Below are 16,942 nucleotides of genomic sequence, written 5' to 3' on the forward strand. Positions count from 1 at the left end.
CTATTAAGCAAGGTAAACGTGAATTCTGTGACATGCTGTTGGTGGCCAAAGTTTACTTATCCTTGCTTTTTAAAAAGTCATTATTGGGTCTATGAATTTACAAACTTTCGTTGTATGATGTTGTGTCTATATATAATATATATATATATCGGGGTTGTGTACTCCTTTCTTGGCATTACAACACACACCCACACACACATAGTGTTTATGAAGTTAAAATTTACTTCCTGTCATCTATGCCATACATTAACCAGCATCACATCCCCTAGGGCATTGATGGTGCTCGGGTGGAGAAAATTCTTGACATGGCCTCTATAACCCTCAATAAAAACTCAGTGCCTGGTGAGACTCATGCTGTTTGTGTCATATTCTTTCCCTGTTTCTGTTTTTCTTTTTTTTTCCCCTTTTTTTTTTAATTATATTTGATGACAGGTGATAAAAGTGCCCTGGTTCCTGGAGGCATTCGGATAGGATCGCCGGCAATGACAACAAGAGGACTAGGAGAGAGAGAGTTTGTTCTAATAGCAGACTTCATTCATGAGGGTATACAATAGCACTTGAAGCCAAACGACTGGCCCCGGGAACAAAGCTCCAAGACTTCATGCAGTTTCTGTCATCCCCTGAATTTCCTTTGAAAGACCGAATTTCAAACCTTCGTGAAAAAGTTGAAGCACTCACTACTCAGTATCCAATTCCTGGAGTCTAAGTGGTGAAGTATTAAATGATAGATTTGCATTTTGTTCTACTCTTAAGGGGGTATTGAGATGCTTCATTTAGGTAATACAATAAATAAAGTATTTTCTTTGATCTTTCCCCCTTTTATGGTCAAGCTGGGCAAAATGTCTCATTTAGTTCCCAAAATGAGTTTCATTTTGTATACTGTTAAATTTTATGTTGACTGTAATATACTGAATTGCACTTTGGGAGAGGATGTTGGCCAATTTTGATCCATCAAATAATATTAAAGGAATTGTATCAACATGGTATATAGATTTTGTATTGTGGGGTGGAAGTTAGTAGACAAATGTTTGGTCATAGAAAGTTAGTCATTGGTAGTTTGAATCATTGAATGCATGATCAAAAGTTTTATGGTGTAGACAAAAAGGTTATGATTAAATAAAAGCATGAGCAATCTGATGATTGCTAGAGTGTTAGAGAGCAAATGTTCTAATGCTGCCATTAGAGTCCTAGGACCCTTGTTAACTATCAAATTAAGTCAAGTTTTACGTTTGGATAAAACTTGGGCTGAAATAGCCTTGGGGTTCAAAATGAAGGTCATCAGATTAAGGAAACAAAATTTGGTCCCTTAATTTTGATCAACTGAATCTTTATAATTGATTCGATTGATCTTTAAATTTTGATTTGGTACATTTAATTCATATAGTTCTAATAATTTAAAATATTAGTTTTAATATTTAAAAATAAAATAAAATTATGAAGATTAAAATTATTTCTTGAATCTCAAGGACAATGTTTATAATTGCTTTAATAACTGAGTTATGATAAATTAAGTTCAAATATTGAATTATAATCAAGTTAAAAATATAAAAATAAATTGAGTTATAATCTATTCAAAACAATAGGACTAAATGATTAATTTTTTAAAATAAAATAATATAAATTTCTCGCTTGAAATCAATTTATATAAGATCTTGTGCTAATCAATATAGTATTATAATGTTAAATATATAATTTTTAATTGTAATTGAAATTACAGCACCATAATTTTGTTTTCATTTGATTCCCAAAATGATGATTTTGCCCTGCTATAGTCATTTACATTCTCATTTCTAGTTTCATCCAATATTTAATAGAAATGACATTTATTAATTGAATTATTAATAATTACATATATTGAAGCACGGATTAAATTCCAACTTTCACTGACTGGTGTCGTATTCAACTTTATTCCTTTCTTTCATTTCTAACTTCTAAAAAGGAATTTAATCATAAATACCTGATTCATCTTATAAAAAATAATAATAGAAGATTGATCTCTATCAACAGACTACTAAAGGGCCCGCAAAAACCGTAATTTTCCTACGCATTCATTTACTCATAAAACAGAGGAGAACAAAAAAGCCGACCTATCTTAACTAGAGCAAGCTTGAGATTATAAAAATTGACCAAAAAAAAAAGTCTCCCAATTAACACAAACATCTGAATCTACTCACCATCCTGGTCATTATTTAGTATTTACCTCAGTTAACTGTATGAAAAAGAAGTTGACGCACTCATCACTTGAGCAGTAAGAGTGAATTAATTGGTCACGTGCATGGTGCGATCCAAAAAGAGCATATCAAAGATATATAAAGGATAAATTTTTATCCTTTAAAATTCCTATTGAAACTGTACGTGTAAGATAGGTGAATGGCAAGGTGATTAGATCAGATTATGGAAATTCATTTTGGTGATGGAAATTAACATCAATGGCCATGAGCATGAAGAAAAACAGTTTGAAAGTGAGATCAACAAAAACAAGCATATGCTCTCTGTGCTGTGGCCAGATATATATACAGTTTGGGGCTGTTTAGAATACCATTGAAATGCCTAACACATTTGTTCAGCAAACTCCTAAAGCCAGTAAGAGAAATCAATTGAAAGAAATGAACCTTGGTGCCGCATGCATGATGGGATTCACTGGAATCTGGAATTTCCTAGATTTGCCTGTTTACGTAGTTATACATAGGAGGCGTATGCCTCTGGAGAAGTAGGAAAAGGGTAAGAGTTCAGTGATAAAATTCAAGACATCAATCCTAGAATGAGGCTCTTCATATGAACTTTGCCCATAGGGTTCTAGATAAAAATTCAATAGTGAAAGCATGATATATTTCTCATTCCAGTGGTCTATTCATATACCATTGACTGTAAAATAGCACATAGCTGTAAGGAGTCAAAGCAAGGAGTAAAAGAACCAGAAAAAGGTGAAAGAGAAATTTAATTTTACCACTCAGAGAAGAGCCACAAGTTTAGGCGCCTGGGAGAATCACCTCAACGTAACACTTGTGGCTCATGTCCCAGGTAGATAATTGCCTTTACTGGCAATGTGTAATTAAATGGGTTCACAATAATTATGCAAAGGAAACACATGGAAGGCAAGTGTATTAGAAAATTCAAGCTAATTCAGACACAGAATTAACAGTCAAAATCTTGTCAAAGTATACAATACTAAAAGAATTGGACCAATGTGAAAACGTGACAATACAATCCCCGCCTTCTCAGTCATCACTCCAGCATGACAACATGAAAGGACAACAAAACTACAATGAATAGGGCGCAAGCTGCAATTCTTCCTTGGGATACATACCATATTCTCACATTTTAGAAACATTTTCTGTGCACAATTGATGGTCCAGATTCATCATACTCTGCCTTTGCAATCCACATCTGCTCTCAATAGACAATGCATCTCATCAGAGATCAAATGGAAACACTTAAAACATCATTAAGAGAAACAGAGAAGGAAAGAATAGCACAAACCTGCTGGAAGGTGCTCAGGGATGCCAAAATTGAACCACCAATCCAGACACTGTACTTTCTCTCAGGTGGTGCAACCACCTTGATCTTCATACTACTTGGGGCTAATGCAGAGATCTCCTTGCTCATTCTATCAGCAATGCCTGGGAACATTGTTGAACCTCCAGAGAGGACAATGTTACCATACAGGTCTTTCCTGATATCAACATCACACTTCATAATGGAGTTGTATGTTGTCTCGTGAATGCCTGCTGCTTCCATTCCAATCAAAGATGGTTGGTACAAAACCTCTGGACATCTGAAACGTTCAGCACCAATGGTGATGACCTGACCATCAGGCAACTCATAGCTCTTCTCCACAGCAGAGCTGGTCTTGGCAGTCTCTAGCTCTTGCTCATAGTCAAGGGCAATGTAAGCTAGCTTTTCCTTCACATCTCTAACAATTTCCCGCTCTGCTGAGGTGGTAAAAGAATACCCACGTTCTGTCAGAATTTTCATCAAGTATTCAGTGAGGTCACGACCAGCCAGGTCAAGACGAAGGATGGCATGAGGGAGAGCATAACCCTCATAGATAGGAACTGTGTGGCTGACACCATCACCAGAGTCCAACACAATACCTGCAGAGGGAAAAAATTAGGTCATCCTCAGAAAGAAAATTGACAAATTTGAAAAAAGCCCATGATATGATAGTGAACCAACAAAGGTAAAACTCTTCATTATTTCATACGGTCCCAACTCAACGCACTAGAGGAACATTATCCTCTTTCAAGTATCAAGCTAAGTGTAATCATGCAGAATAACACAAAAACTTTCAGTCCCATCCCATGTTTAAATATAATGTCATAATATATGCTTTCAAGATACTTTAGGAATTTGTCACAACTCAAAAGTCAATATCTTAAAACTCTCTCAGTCGAGTTCAACAACAAAAAGCTCAAAGCATGTCCTGCAGCTTACCAGTTGTACGACCACTAGCGTACAGTGAAAGAACAGCTTGAATGGCTACATACATAGCAGGGGCGTTAAAAGTCTCAAACATAATTTGAGTCATCTTCTCACGGTTAGCCTTGGGATTGAGTGGAGCCTCAGTTAAAAGAACTGGGTGCTCTTCTGGGGCAACACGAAGCTCATTATAGAATGTATGATGCCAAATCTTTTCCATATCATCCCAGTTGCTAACAATTCCGTGCTCAATGGGGTACTTGAGAGTCAGAATACCCCTCTTAGATTGTGCCTCGTCACCTACATATGCATCCTTTTGGCCCATGCCAACCATCACACCAGTGTGACGAGGACGGCCTACAATGCTGGGAAACACAGCACGTGGGGCATCATCTCCAGCAAATCCAGCCTGAAGAACATTGCAATGGGTTATTTTAGACATGCCAAAGCATAGCGAAAGGCATTTAAAGATAGTAACTCGGTATATTTAAAAAAGGAAATAAGATAAAAGAAGATCTATTTCATACCTTGACCATTCCTGTTCCATTATCACAAACAAGGGTTGAATGTCTTCAGCATCTGCCATCTTCTGCTATCTGCTAAATACACAACTAGTAAGATGTTTATGATTTCTATAAGCAGAGCCACTCGAACTAGAAGTTGACATTAAAGCCAGAAAGATCTCAAATGATGGTGCAACACCAAGACTCTGATTAAAATATCATAAAATAACCATAAATGTAGCCTTATTTGGTTTTATAAGATACAAATGACCACGAAGGAGCAATGATGACATTTCAATGGGAAAATGTACATACAACTCCACACAGAAACCAGAACCAGAGATTGCAAATCGAACTATTTTGACATTCAGTTGCAAAAAGAATTTATAGCTACCTATAATCATAACAGATTGAAGCCATTAACAAGAAAACAACGAAATACAAAGAAAGTGAGAAACAATGCGACCTATCAACCCCATTAAAAGTTGATAAAAGTCAAGCACCCGCCTCGCAAACACATTTTAGATCGTTCAATTGAAAATAACCTAGACTTACACACAACATCAAATCACCATCCACAACAAACATCAGACCACGAAAGAAGAAATAAACGTCGCACACATAGTCTAAATCATAATGCAGGTAACAACCCGCAAGGCATCAAAACTTAGAACCATAAAAAACAAAGATGCATGCTTGATCAAATGCTGAATAGAAATGCAAGGGACAGATCTAAGAGGCATTGAAGCGGATCGAAATGATAACGTAAGAGAAGCGAAGCAAGAGAAGAAGTAGACCTTGAGGATGGATTGGCGAGGATGGAGAGAGAGGTGTAGAGAGAGAGACGGGAAGAGAGGGAGTGGGAAAATGGGAATATATGAAAGGAGAGAAGAGAGAAGCAACGTTGGCCGTTGGATGAGATTTGAGATTTTGAAAATGGGAGGATGAGGGGAACGGGTCCATGTCCGATGTCCCCTCTCCTTCTCCACACTTTCTCCTCCGGTTTTCCGGTCATCTTCCCTTCACGTGCATTCACATTATTGCCCTTGCTCCTTTTATTCCTTCGCATTAACGGAGGATAAAATTTTTCACCTTTCAAGTATTAAGTTTTATTTAGATTTAGATTTAGATTAGTAATCAAAATTTAATTTTTATTAATCTAATTTTTTAAAATTTTTTTGAATCATCAATTTAATTTTTATTATTTAAATGAAAAATGACCTAGATAATAAAATATTGGTGACAGTTACATAAATGATGAAAAGTGAAAAATACATATGAAAGGAAAGAAAAGCAATAATATTATTATATTAACATAAATTATGTCAACATTTTATTAAAATAAAAAATCATGCTGTTTAAAATTATGAAAAAAATTGCATAATTTTACGATATTTCTTCTAAAAAATTGTAAAAAAATTCAAAATTGCACCATTTCATTAATGTAAAATATTAAATTAAAATGTCATTTATTTTATGCAAACGTTAATAATCAAAAGAAAAAAGCAATCAAAAAGTTGATAGATATCATTTACGAACCCAGGTTAATATGACAACGTCAATGAGAAGTCAATCAATACTTTTTTATTTTGCTAGAGCACAATAACATTGGTGTTATTATTGCGCAGAAGCCAAGCATCATCGACTCGTTATTATAATAATAATAATAATAATAACAACAACAAGCAACATTCTTATAGACTAAGCCATCCAAAAATTCACCGTAAAGACGTGAACCAACATAGCTAAGTAGGAATTCTTTTTTTTTTTTTTTGAATTACAAGACCAAGGTATAACTGTGTGAAGAGATTAAAATCTAGTCATATATAAAACAGTAAAATTTTTACATGTATGGTGGGACATCAAAAATTATAATATTAAAAGTATCATGCGGAAGTCGGTGGGTTAAGAGATCAGCACATCTATTTGCTTTTTCATGAGCATGGTCAAAGGTGATCATTTACTTTCTCATAATAAGATCTCTAATTTTTCTGACAGTGTTAAGCAAGAAATTTTTAATTGCCATGTCTTTCAGCAAGAAATTTTTAATTGCCATGTCTTTCTGTGAATTTAATAAATAATGTTTTCTTTCTTTGGGCTCCAATATCTCAAGTCTTTAACTTAAGCTAATCTAATTGGCAACTTGCAAATACCTTTTCAAAAACATACCTCTCACCAAAAATCATTAATGCGTTCCCAAAACTCAAATTGAGACCTTTTATTCAGACAGATTAGCCCTTAATCAACTGATCCAAGCACCTGACAGTAATAAAGTTTATCTTGATCTTGTGGAAATAAATAAGTTTTGCATTGCAAGGCACACAAGATCCACCAACCATAACCAAATACAGAATTCCATGAAAGTTGCAGTCAATCAAAACATCAAAGAAGTACTTCGTCATTTGTGTAAAGCCATCATACTTTCTCAAATTTGAATAATACCATTAAAACTAAAGGATAAAAATTAAATATTGTTACATAATTTTATAAAACGCCTTATAATTGAAACCATTTTTTATTTATTTTTGTAAAGCACTTTACAAAAAAGAGCCAGGGAAAAATGGTACAAGTTATGAGTTGATATGCAAGTAGCAGATCTTATTGTTAAATGGATTCAACTACTGTGCCTTTTTTCTCTTCCAATTATTTGAACAATAATAGATTGGAGAGAATTTTATGTTAGTCATGACTACCATACTACTAGCTTAATTGGATTTGTTTCGCATCACCTAATAATCACAATTTGCAAAGAAAAAACATACAAGTTTAAAGACTTGTTTGATTTCAAGTTTTAAAAACATTTTTTTATTTTTAAAAATAATAAAATTAAAAAATTTGTCTGAACAAATGTTTTGAATTTAATTATTTTTAAAACTGTTCTCATTTTATGTTTTTAAAAGCAAAAAAAATAGAAACATCTTAAAGCTATTTTTATTTTATTTTATTTTGCTTCCAAAATACATTACATTTGATTTATTGAAAACTATAATCATCTTAACCAATTACTATCATCAGCTACCACCATTAATCGGCAATGACCATCACTATTAATCAATTTTTAATTATAAAATTAATTTTTAAATTAACATAACCAAAAGTATTCTTTTTATTTTGTTTTGAAAAATAATTTTACAAACTATATTGCAAAACAATTTTTAAAAATAAAAAATGAAAACAAAAACCAAACATACCCTAAATTTGTGCAGTAAATAAATTACTGCATAAGTAAATGAATTGGCCTTAGCCCTTATGCGCTGTCATTTGCTTGTGCTATTTCTCTCCCACAGCACTTCTGCAGAAAATCCATAGTGGAAAACACTGACTAAAGGTACAAGCTGCTATAAGGCCATATGATATGTGGAAGGTAACTAGACACTTTTGTCATGTGTCATTCTCCAATGGTATGAATTAAAGTATTAAATTAAGTGATGTGTTGGGCCTCCTAATATGTAGGGCCATGTATAAGGCCCAAGGGAAATACTCAGGAATGAGGGAGATAGGGACAGAGTAGGAAAAACATAGTGCATAACAAAACTTGACACTATCAGTGTAGTGGAGGGGTAAAACAGGGGGTAGGGAGTGACAGAAAGGGTAGTTAGTAGTATCACCTTGGGGTAGAGGGCCTGGTCTCTCAAAAACCTGATTGTTTGAGGGACTCTTTCTTGTTCTCTGTTCTTATTTAACGTTTGGAGTATGAACTAGAGTGAGTAAGGTTGATTAATGAGTATATTCTCTACATTTTCCTTTCATAATAGAGGATACCAGTGAATTATTCATCATTTTCCTACCATTAATTTCTTTAAATGGTAGTTATTGGTGCTTGTCCTATCATTTTGGTATCAGAGCCAGCTATTATAGGGTATGGTTGGTATTAGAATGGAGGGAAGAGTTGAGCATTTGGAATAGGTTGTGTAAGAAATGCAAAAGAAACAAGGGGAGACTATAGAGAAACTTACCAGTGTTGAAGCTTCACCGACGCTCATCTTGCGATAGTTGGAGGAGTTGAAGAAGACGATAGAAGCTATCAACCCACCACCTCCTCCACCACCTTCGCCACCACCGGCTCCATCGAAGGATGAGCCAAGGAATGAAACCAGGGATATAGGGTTTAATATTGATGACCATAAAGGAACTAGGCACAATGAAGGCCTTAAACACCGCTGACTCGAACTTCCTTTATTTGACAGTGAGCACCCACTGGGATGGATTTTTAGGGCAGAGTGATACTTCACAGTGAATGGAGTTGGAGAAAGGGAAAAGTTGGATGCTGTTGTGGTTATTTTAGAAGGAAAAGCCTTAGTGTGGTTCTAATGGCTTGACACACGCACTCCTGTGCATTCATGGCAAGAGTTCAAAAGAGAAGTGACAGACAAGTTTCATTGTAAGCAATTGGGGGGAGAACATGAGCGTCTTTTGGCGCTTAAGCAGGAAGTGACACTAGCTGAATTTAGAGAGAAGTTTGAAATGCTATTAGTCCTTTTATCCATAGTACCTGATGAAATGATAATGGGGGCCTTTTTGAATGGATTAAATGAAGAAATTAGAATTGATATACGACTTATGCATCCCAAGAGCCTAAAGGAACTTATGGACTATGTAGGATAGGTGGAGGATAGAAATAAAATTAAGGAAAAGGTAATGGAGGAGAAGAGAAGCAAGGCAACGAAAACGTTTAGTGGTAGCCAATGGAGTGACCTGAAACTCATAACTCCTAAGTTCAGTATTGTGAAGGCGCCCAACAATCTGAGCGTGCCATCAACGACAAAGATGTGGGAGTGAAGGCGAGCAAGGAAATGAAGTTGATGCAAGTGAAGCAGGTGAGCCCTATCATGTCGTCAATTAGCAGCAGTAGGAGTGTGATGCCACGCAAGCGTCTCTTAAAGGTCGAAATAAATAGGAGGCATGAATTAGGCCTATGCTTTAAGTGTGAGGAGAAGTTTGGCCCAAACCACAATTGCAAAAATAGACAGCATAGGCTCTTGGTTATAGAGGACGAGGAAATCTGCCCAGAAGAAGAGGGAGCAGCAACCAAAATGAGAGCCCAATGAAGAAGAGGAGCTTGTGTTTATGGAATTATCATGGCTACTAGAGTGGGTCTTACGAGTAAACGAACATTAAAATTAAAAGGGAAGACACGCGGAAGAAGTGTCTTTGTGTTAATCGACTGTGGTGCCATACATAACTTCATGGTTGCAGCGCTGGTTGAAGAGCTCAAGATTCCAACCCAGACCATTAAGCAGTATGCTGTCACTGTCAGAGATGGGCAAAAAGTGTTTTCGAACCTCAAGTGTCCAACAGTAGAATTAGAGATATAAGGAATGAAGATTGAACAATACTTCTATTCGTTTAATTTAGGTAACGTAGACCTTGTGCTGAGGTTTAAGTGGCTTGAGTCTTTAGGGGAAACATGTATGAATTGGCGGTAGCTCCATATGAAAACAAAAGTAGGAAAGCAGTAAGTATGCCTCAGGGAAGATCCTTTTCTATCGCAAGCCCAAGTCTCACTTTAGATAATTAAAAAAAATATTTGTGAGATTATAATGGGGTACTTAATTGAGTTACAACCTTGTAGCAACAAGATGAGGAAGTTCAATCGATTGTACAGGGTGATAAAGCTAAGATACTTGAGGAATTCCTTGCTGTGTGTGAACCTAATAAGGGATCATTGCCAAGACGCACTCATGATTATTCTATAACCATTAAAGAAGGTTCACAACTTGCAAACACATAACCATATATGTATGGACATGCCTAAAAGGCTGAAATTGAGAAGCTAGTTAAAGAGATGCTGATGGCAGGGATAATACAACCCAACACAAGTCCTTATGCAAGCCTGGTGTTGCTGGTAAAGAAAAAAGACGGCAGCTGGAGGTTCTGTATTGATTATAAAGCTCTAAATCGTATCACTATACTTGACAAATATTTAATTCCAGCTATTAATGAGTTACTGATGAGTTAGGAGGAGTAACAATTTTCACCAAGCTGGATCTCAAGGCAAGCTACCATTAGATTCACATTAAAGAGGGAGTTGAACCCAAAACGACCTTTCGCACTTATGACGACTACTATGAATTCAAGGTTATGCCATTTGGTTTGATGAATGCACCTTCTACTTTTTAATCTCTTATAAATGACATTTTTAGAGATTATCTATGAAAGTTTACACTTGTATTCTTTGATGATATACTGGTGTAAAGTAAAGACAGGAAATCTCATCAGGAACATCTAAGGAAGACTCTGCAGCTGTTGAAGCAACATCAACTAGTGGTGAATCCAAAGAAATGTTTGTTTGGGCAGAACCATATCGAGTATTTGGGGTATATCATTTCTACTGAAGGAGTGAAAGTTGACCCCTTAAAAATCACAGCAATGCTGCAATCGCCAGAGCCAAAGAATTTGAGGATGTTGAGGGGGTTTCTTGGTCTTATAGGATACTATCGCAAGTTTGTAAAGGGATATAGCAGAATAACAACCCCACTAACTCACATACTCAAAAAGAACTCCTTTAAATGGGATGAAAAGGCCTAAAAGTCCTTTGAAGATCTCAAGGAGTCCATGACAACTTTGCCTATTTTGACAATGCTTGATTTTAACCAGCCTTTTGAAGTGGAAGTAGATGCTTTGGGGAAAGGAGTAGGGGCTGTTCTAATGCAAAAAGGACGACTTATAGCTTATTTCAGTCAGAAGTTATTTGAAAAATGCCAACAAAATTATGTTTATGAGCGAGAATTAATGGCAATCGTATTAGCAGTCAAAAAGTGGCAACATTACCTGTCTAGCCAGACTTTTATTATAAAAACAAACCAAAAAGCCCTCAAATATCTCCTTGAACAGCGAGTCCTAGCACCTGATCAGAAGAAGTAGGTGACAAAACTTATGCGATATAAATTCTAAATCCAATATAGCCTGGTAGAGAAAACGGTGTGGCTGATGCACTATTTAGACGTGATATGGAAATGGAATTAAAGGTTGTGTCCATGTGGCAGTATGAAGGGATCAATGAGCTGGTTGCTAAAATTTCAAAAGATACACATCTTTGAGAGATTATGTAGCAATTAATAGAAGGGAAGGAAGCACCAAAAGGGTATACTATGAGGCAAGGGGTGATTTATTTTGAAGGAAGGCTAGTGTTACCTAGAAATTCCTAGAAAATTCCAACATTGATTATGGAGTTCCATGATTCATCTATGAGAGGCCACTCGAGCCATTTGAGGACTTACAAGAGCCTTGCTATAGTGGTATTTTGGGAAGGTATGAGAAAAGATATTCAAGAGTATGTGGTGAGATGTGAAGTTTGCCAATGCAACAAGTATGAGGCTTTAAATCCCTTTGGGCTTTTGCAACCTTTGCCTATTCTTCAAGTATCATGGGAAGATATTAGTATGGATTTCATAAGGAAGCTACAAAAAAGTGGCCGCTTTGACACAATTTTGATAGTAGTAGATCGTTTGACCAAGTATAGGCATTTCCTTCCTTTATCGCACCCATATAGTGCTAGAGAAGTGGCTGAATTAATGGTACGAGAGGTTATCAAATTGCATAGGTTTTCAAATTCTATTCTATCCAATAGAGATCATGTCTTTATAAGTCAATTTTGGAAAGAGCTCTTTAGCTTGGTGGGAACTACTCTCAAGTATAGCTCTTCCTATCATCCTGAGACCGACGGGCAAACCGAGGTGGTGAATAGAACTTTAGAGACCCACTTGAGGTGTTTTGCTAGAAATACTCCAAAAAGGTGGGCTAAATTGTTATCTTGGGTTGAATATTGGTATAATACCACTTATCACAATGCTGCAGAGACGACAACTTTCAAGGCACTATATAAGAGAGATCCATCGACACTTTTGAAATGGAACAATTAGCCTTCACGAGTCCAGGCAGTAGATGAGTTAATATAGGAAAGAAACTTGATTTTGGATGAACTCAAAGGGCAACTAGAGAAGGCTCAAGCAAGGATGAAAAATCAAGCAGACAAACACCGAAGGGAAATCTAATTTGAGGAAGGGGATCTTGTCTACCTTAAACTGAAATTGTATAGGTACAAATCTCTACCCAAAAGACCTAATGAGAAGTTGTCACCCAGATTTTTTTTGCTCTAATAAAATCCTGAAGAGGGTTGGCAAAGTGACATACAAGCTGGAGTTACCTCCAACAGCTCGAATGCATAATGTATTCCATATATCTCCAGCTAAAAAGCGCTCTAAAAATTTCAATCATTGCCCAACCCCTCCCTAAAGGCCTCAAAGAGGAGCTGGAGCTGTAAATTCAGCCAAAAGAACTTAAGAGTGTGAGGAGGACAAACAATGAAAAGCCGCAGATTTTAACTAAATGGAAAGACTTACCTGACCATGAGAATGCTTGGGAAGATGCAGAAGTGCTAATGGAGCAATTTCCCTACTTTCACCTTGAGGACAAGGTGTTGCTTGCAAAGAAGGGAAATGTTGGGCCTCCCAATATGTGAGGCCATGTATACAAGCAAAGGCCTAAGGGAAATACTTAGGAACAAGGGAGATAGGGACAGAGTAGGAAAAACATAGTGCATAACAAAACTTGACACTGTCAGTGTAGTGGAGGGGTAAAAAAGTAAGTAGGGAGTGACAGAGAGGGTGGGCAGTAGTATCACCTTGGGGGAGAGGGCCTGGTCTCTCAAAAACCAAGTTGTTTGAGGGTCTCTTTCTTGTTCTTTGTTCTTATTTGACGTTTGGAATAGGAACTAGATGAGTAAAGTTGATTAGTGAGTATATTCTCTATATTTTCCCTTCGTAATAGAGGATACCAGTGAAATATTCATCATTTTCTTGCCATTAATTTCTTTAAATAGCTGTAATTGGTGCTAGTCCTATCATGATATAATGGGGAGGTTAGAGTAGGAGATTGCCCAAGCAAGATCAGATCCACCAACCTGGGGTTTTTTTTTTTTTGGGGGGGGGAGTCTCTCATACAACATTTGGTAAGTAGAAAAGTGCTATTCAAAAAGAAAATGGAAAATGCACCAATCACAATTTCTTTTGAAAAAACATTTTAGTGTACCAAACATTGCCTTACAATACATTGTGATGATTCTTCAGGAAAATCCCACAAAGTGTATCTGAACGGTGGAGACTAGAGATGATAAATTGGTCCGATGACTATGCCAGAACTAGTGTTGGACCCATCAACTAGACTCCACATTATTATAAGGAAAGACTGCTAAACAAGTCAACTCTAGTAATTCTTTCCAAGCATTAGAAGAATTAGATGCTTGAACAATTTTCAAGATTAAACCAGTGTCACGACAGTATTTCTCTCAAACTACAAGACCCACAATCTCTTAAGTTAGTTAAAGATAATGCCGGATTCAAACGGGGGAAAGATGTTGCAATAAACAAATAAATCAAGCAGTCAACTAAGAGAAAAAATTACAATTGGTGACAAAGTTATATATGTCTCTCTCGTCCTTCCAATCACTTTTTTAAGTTATTGGATGTTTCTACAATGCCCAATTATGCTCTCACAAGCTATTATTTTCGTATACTTATACAACAGTCCCTTTCTGAAAAATTCCAAAATTAAAAAAGAAAATTCCCGCCAAAAAAATGGAGAGATCAGCCCTCAAGTTTATATCGTGCTCACTTACTTGCATATGTTGTCAGTATCCTTTCACACTGCAAGATCAGTTCATCTTCCAGATGTTGAAATTTTCAAAAATAAGACATACTCATTCTTTCCCATCAACTCTCTGTTTGGCCCCATCAGCTCCATCAACTGGAGGCAATGTCTACAGAGAAAAAAGATCAAGAGCTAAAATCATAGCTGGGAAAATGAAAGATGGACAAACTCAAAGTCAAAAATCCAGGGGGGAGGGGGGAGGGAAGGAGATAACATGAAAGATTTGGGTTATTTTGTCAACCAAAACAAAGGTGTCAACAAAAGGCTACATTTTTTTTCACCCCGTAAATTTATGTTCATCTCACTTCCTTCCTAATTTTTTCATGTCAATTTCGTGTCCTAACATCTCATCAAATAAACCTAAATGGTGCCGTCTTATGTCTTGAAACCCAAACCCCAGCCTTCTTCCTCCACAAAGCTTATGAGATATTATGCTAGAAATCCACGTAGGCAATGTAGTATTGATTTTTGCATAATCTAAAACCTACATGTAATATCAATTTTTATAACCATGCAGGATGAAACAAAAGACCAAAAGAAAACATTTGGATGGTGTTGAAAGTTGAAATTAACATCATACTTAGAGGACCAAAAATATATAAATTTGCTTTCAGGCAATTATAGGAAAACATTACAAGCTGAATTTATCTTAGTGTAAATTATGCTATGTCATCATGTCAACATTGTAAAGGACAAGTGACCGTATTTCAAAGTAAAAATGAACAGGACAGTGTCAAACCATATATCCAATTTTGAATACCCAGCTGCAACAACCGGTATATGCAATTTGGATCAACTGCTTACCTTTGAGACTAATACCTAATTACAAAATTTGACCTTGAACTGTGAAGGTAACAAAATATCTCTTAAAATTCAGACTAAAATAAAATGAAACTGTTAAATCCCAATTAAACTAAATTACCAGAGCATACGTAACAATATCTTCATGTAGCCTCTTGTATCAACCTTTTAAGTCAAACCAGATGCAAGTTCATAAGGATTGTTTACAAGGAAGGAGCTTCTCACAGTCAACTTTCACTAAAATGTTTTCCTTTCTCAGTCTAAAATTCATAGATATGCTCTGTTAACATTGAAATTCACACAAGAATTTGCATTCAAACCTTAGATCAAGGAGGTCAATGTTATCTTCCCTTAATTATTTTTCAAAGGGGATGTTTCGAATGGTCTAGATTTCAGTTAGGCACCCCCTCAAAAAATATGCATAAAACATCATCATGAGCTTTCAAAATTCCAGTTTAGACAAAGCAAGCACAACAAAATCCTCTAGCTTACTAAATTCATAATTTGGAGTCAAAAAGCTAAAGACAGTTGGAAAGAAAAAGGCAGGATGAAATCTTACAAGATTAGGCTTATAGATATTATGGACAACAGAGGCACCAGCAAGAAGAGAGAAGACGACAACAACAGACGACCAAGCCAGGGATGGAGTCCCCATTGGCTTCCTTCCACCTCCAAATTTTTTATTCATTCCCAAAACTGTGAATGGTGGCCTTCTCGTACTGTCTAAAAGCAATGTTCAAATTGCTTCTTCTGTACATGGAAAACCCCAAGTTTCTTTTCTCAATCTCAATTCTCAGATGACACTAATAACATAAATGGAGAACCCCGCCCCATTCAAGTTCGTACTAATTTGTAAAAGGGAAGATCAGACAGACTTTCTCCAAAAGCCATCCCATTATAAATGCTCTATTATCACAATTCAAATTTATGCCTAAAACAAGATGATAAAATCATTGTACTTTTTTTTGAATTCATAAACTAGTACCAAGTAGCAAAGATTTAATAGTCGCTAGCAGTAGTCTAAGTAAAGCAACCATCACCTGGAAGAAATTGGAGATTGGCGAGAAGTTGTTCGGCTCAATCTCAATGAGGTTGTGTGGAAGGGGCTTCAACGTCAGCTAGCCGGTGGCCAGTGGCGTCGTTGCAGCACAGCAAGAGCAACGCAACGACTGCAGTGTGAAGGTTTGGAAGACTGGGGGTGGTACCTGGGATGAAAGATTAAAAAAAAAAATGTTCCTTTGTTTGTTTTTTTAAAAGAGGGGCAATTTATTCAACAAGTACACAACAAAAAGCCCAATTTATGAACAAAATTGGGCCCAACATGAAACAGAAACTATAAAACACAAAGAAAAGAACATAAAAAAAAAAAACAGACCCTTGGATTATTGGACAAAAAAAAAAGTGAAGCATAGGGAGTTATTAAATATTAACATTTAATCACTTTCTTTTTCCTACCAACAAACAAGAAAACTTTTTAATAGTTATCTCTTATGTCGTAATCTTATTATTTGCAGGCAGCTCGCAATGATGTTCTTCTTGCTGTTCCAGCCCTTCTGTATGCTATAAACAAC

The 16,942-nt window shown here is 36.1% G+C and overlaps 1 protein-coding gene, 1 long non-coding RNA gene and 1 pseudogene across 2 annotated transcripts; 1 reads left to right on the forward strand and 2 right to left on the reverse strand.

Moving 5' to 3' along the window:
• Positions 1-290: 290 nt before the first annotated feature.
• Positions 291-979, forward strand: LOC129295272 (serine hydroxymethyltransferase 3, chloroplastic-like; annotated as a pseudogene).
• A 2,104-nt stretch (positions 980-3,083) lies between these two features.
• Positions 3,084-5,015, reverse strand: LOC129295274 (actin-11-like). Its single transcript, XM_054933774.1, has 4 exons — positions 4,947-5,015; positions 4,435-4,828; positions 3,481-4,094; positions 3,084-3,387 (listed from the first exon to the last, which is right to left on the reverse strand). Exons 1-4 carry the CDS (start codon positions 4,953-4,955, stop codon positions 3,322-3,324), a joined length of 1,083 nt encoding a protein of 360 aa, XP_054789749.1. The 5' UTR covers positions 4,956-5,015; the 3' UTR covers positions 3,084-3,321.
• A 9,257-nt stretch (positions 5,016-14,272) lies between these two features.
• Positions 14,273-16,587, reverse strand: LOC129295280 (uncharacterized). The gene is made up of 3 exons (XR_008589553.1): positions 16,412-16,587; positions 15,931-16,121; positions 14,273-14,679 (listed from the first exon to the last, which is right to left on the reverse strand). It is a non-coding gene; the product is annotated as an uncharacterized LOC129295280 (long non-coding RNA).
• Between the last annotated feature and the right edge of the window lie 355 nt (positions 16,588-16,942).

This window comes from Prosopis cineraria, unplaced genomic scaffold, assembly GCF_029017545.1.
Source record: "Prosopis cineraria cultivar Desert tree isolate PC_DT_omini unplaced genomic scaffold, ASM2901754v1 PC83, whole genome shotgun sequence".
NCBI lineage: Eukaryota > Viridiplantae > Streptophyta > Magnoliopsida > Fabales > Fabaceae > Prosopis > Prosopis cineraria.

Bases quoted from the DNA above. Each gene is read 5' to 3' on its own strand.
- LOC129295274 (XM_054933774.1), bottom strand. The intron at 4,095-4,434 runs GTAAGCTGCAGG...TTCCCTCTGCAG, and splicing joins CGCTAGTGGTCGTACAACTG to GTATTGTGTTGGACTCTGGT. The intron at 3,388-3,480 runs GTTTGTGCTATT...TATTGAGAGCAG, and splicing joins CCCTGAGCACCTTCCAGCAG to ATGTGGATTGCAAAGGCAGA.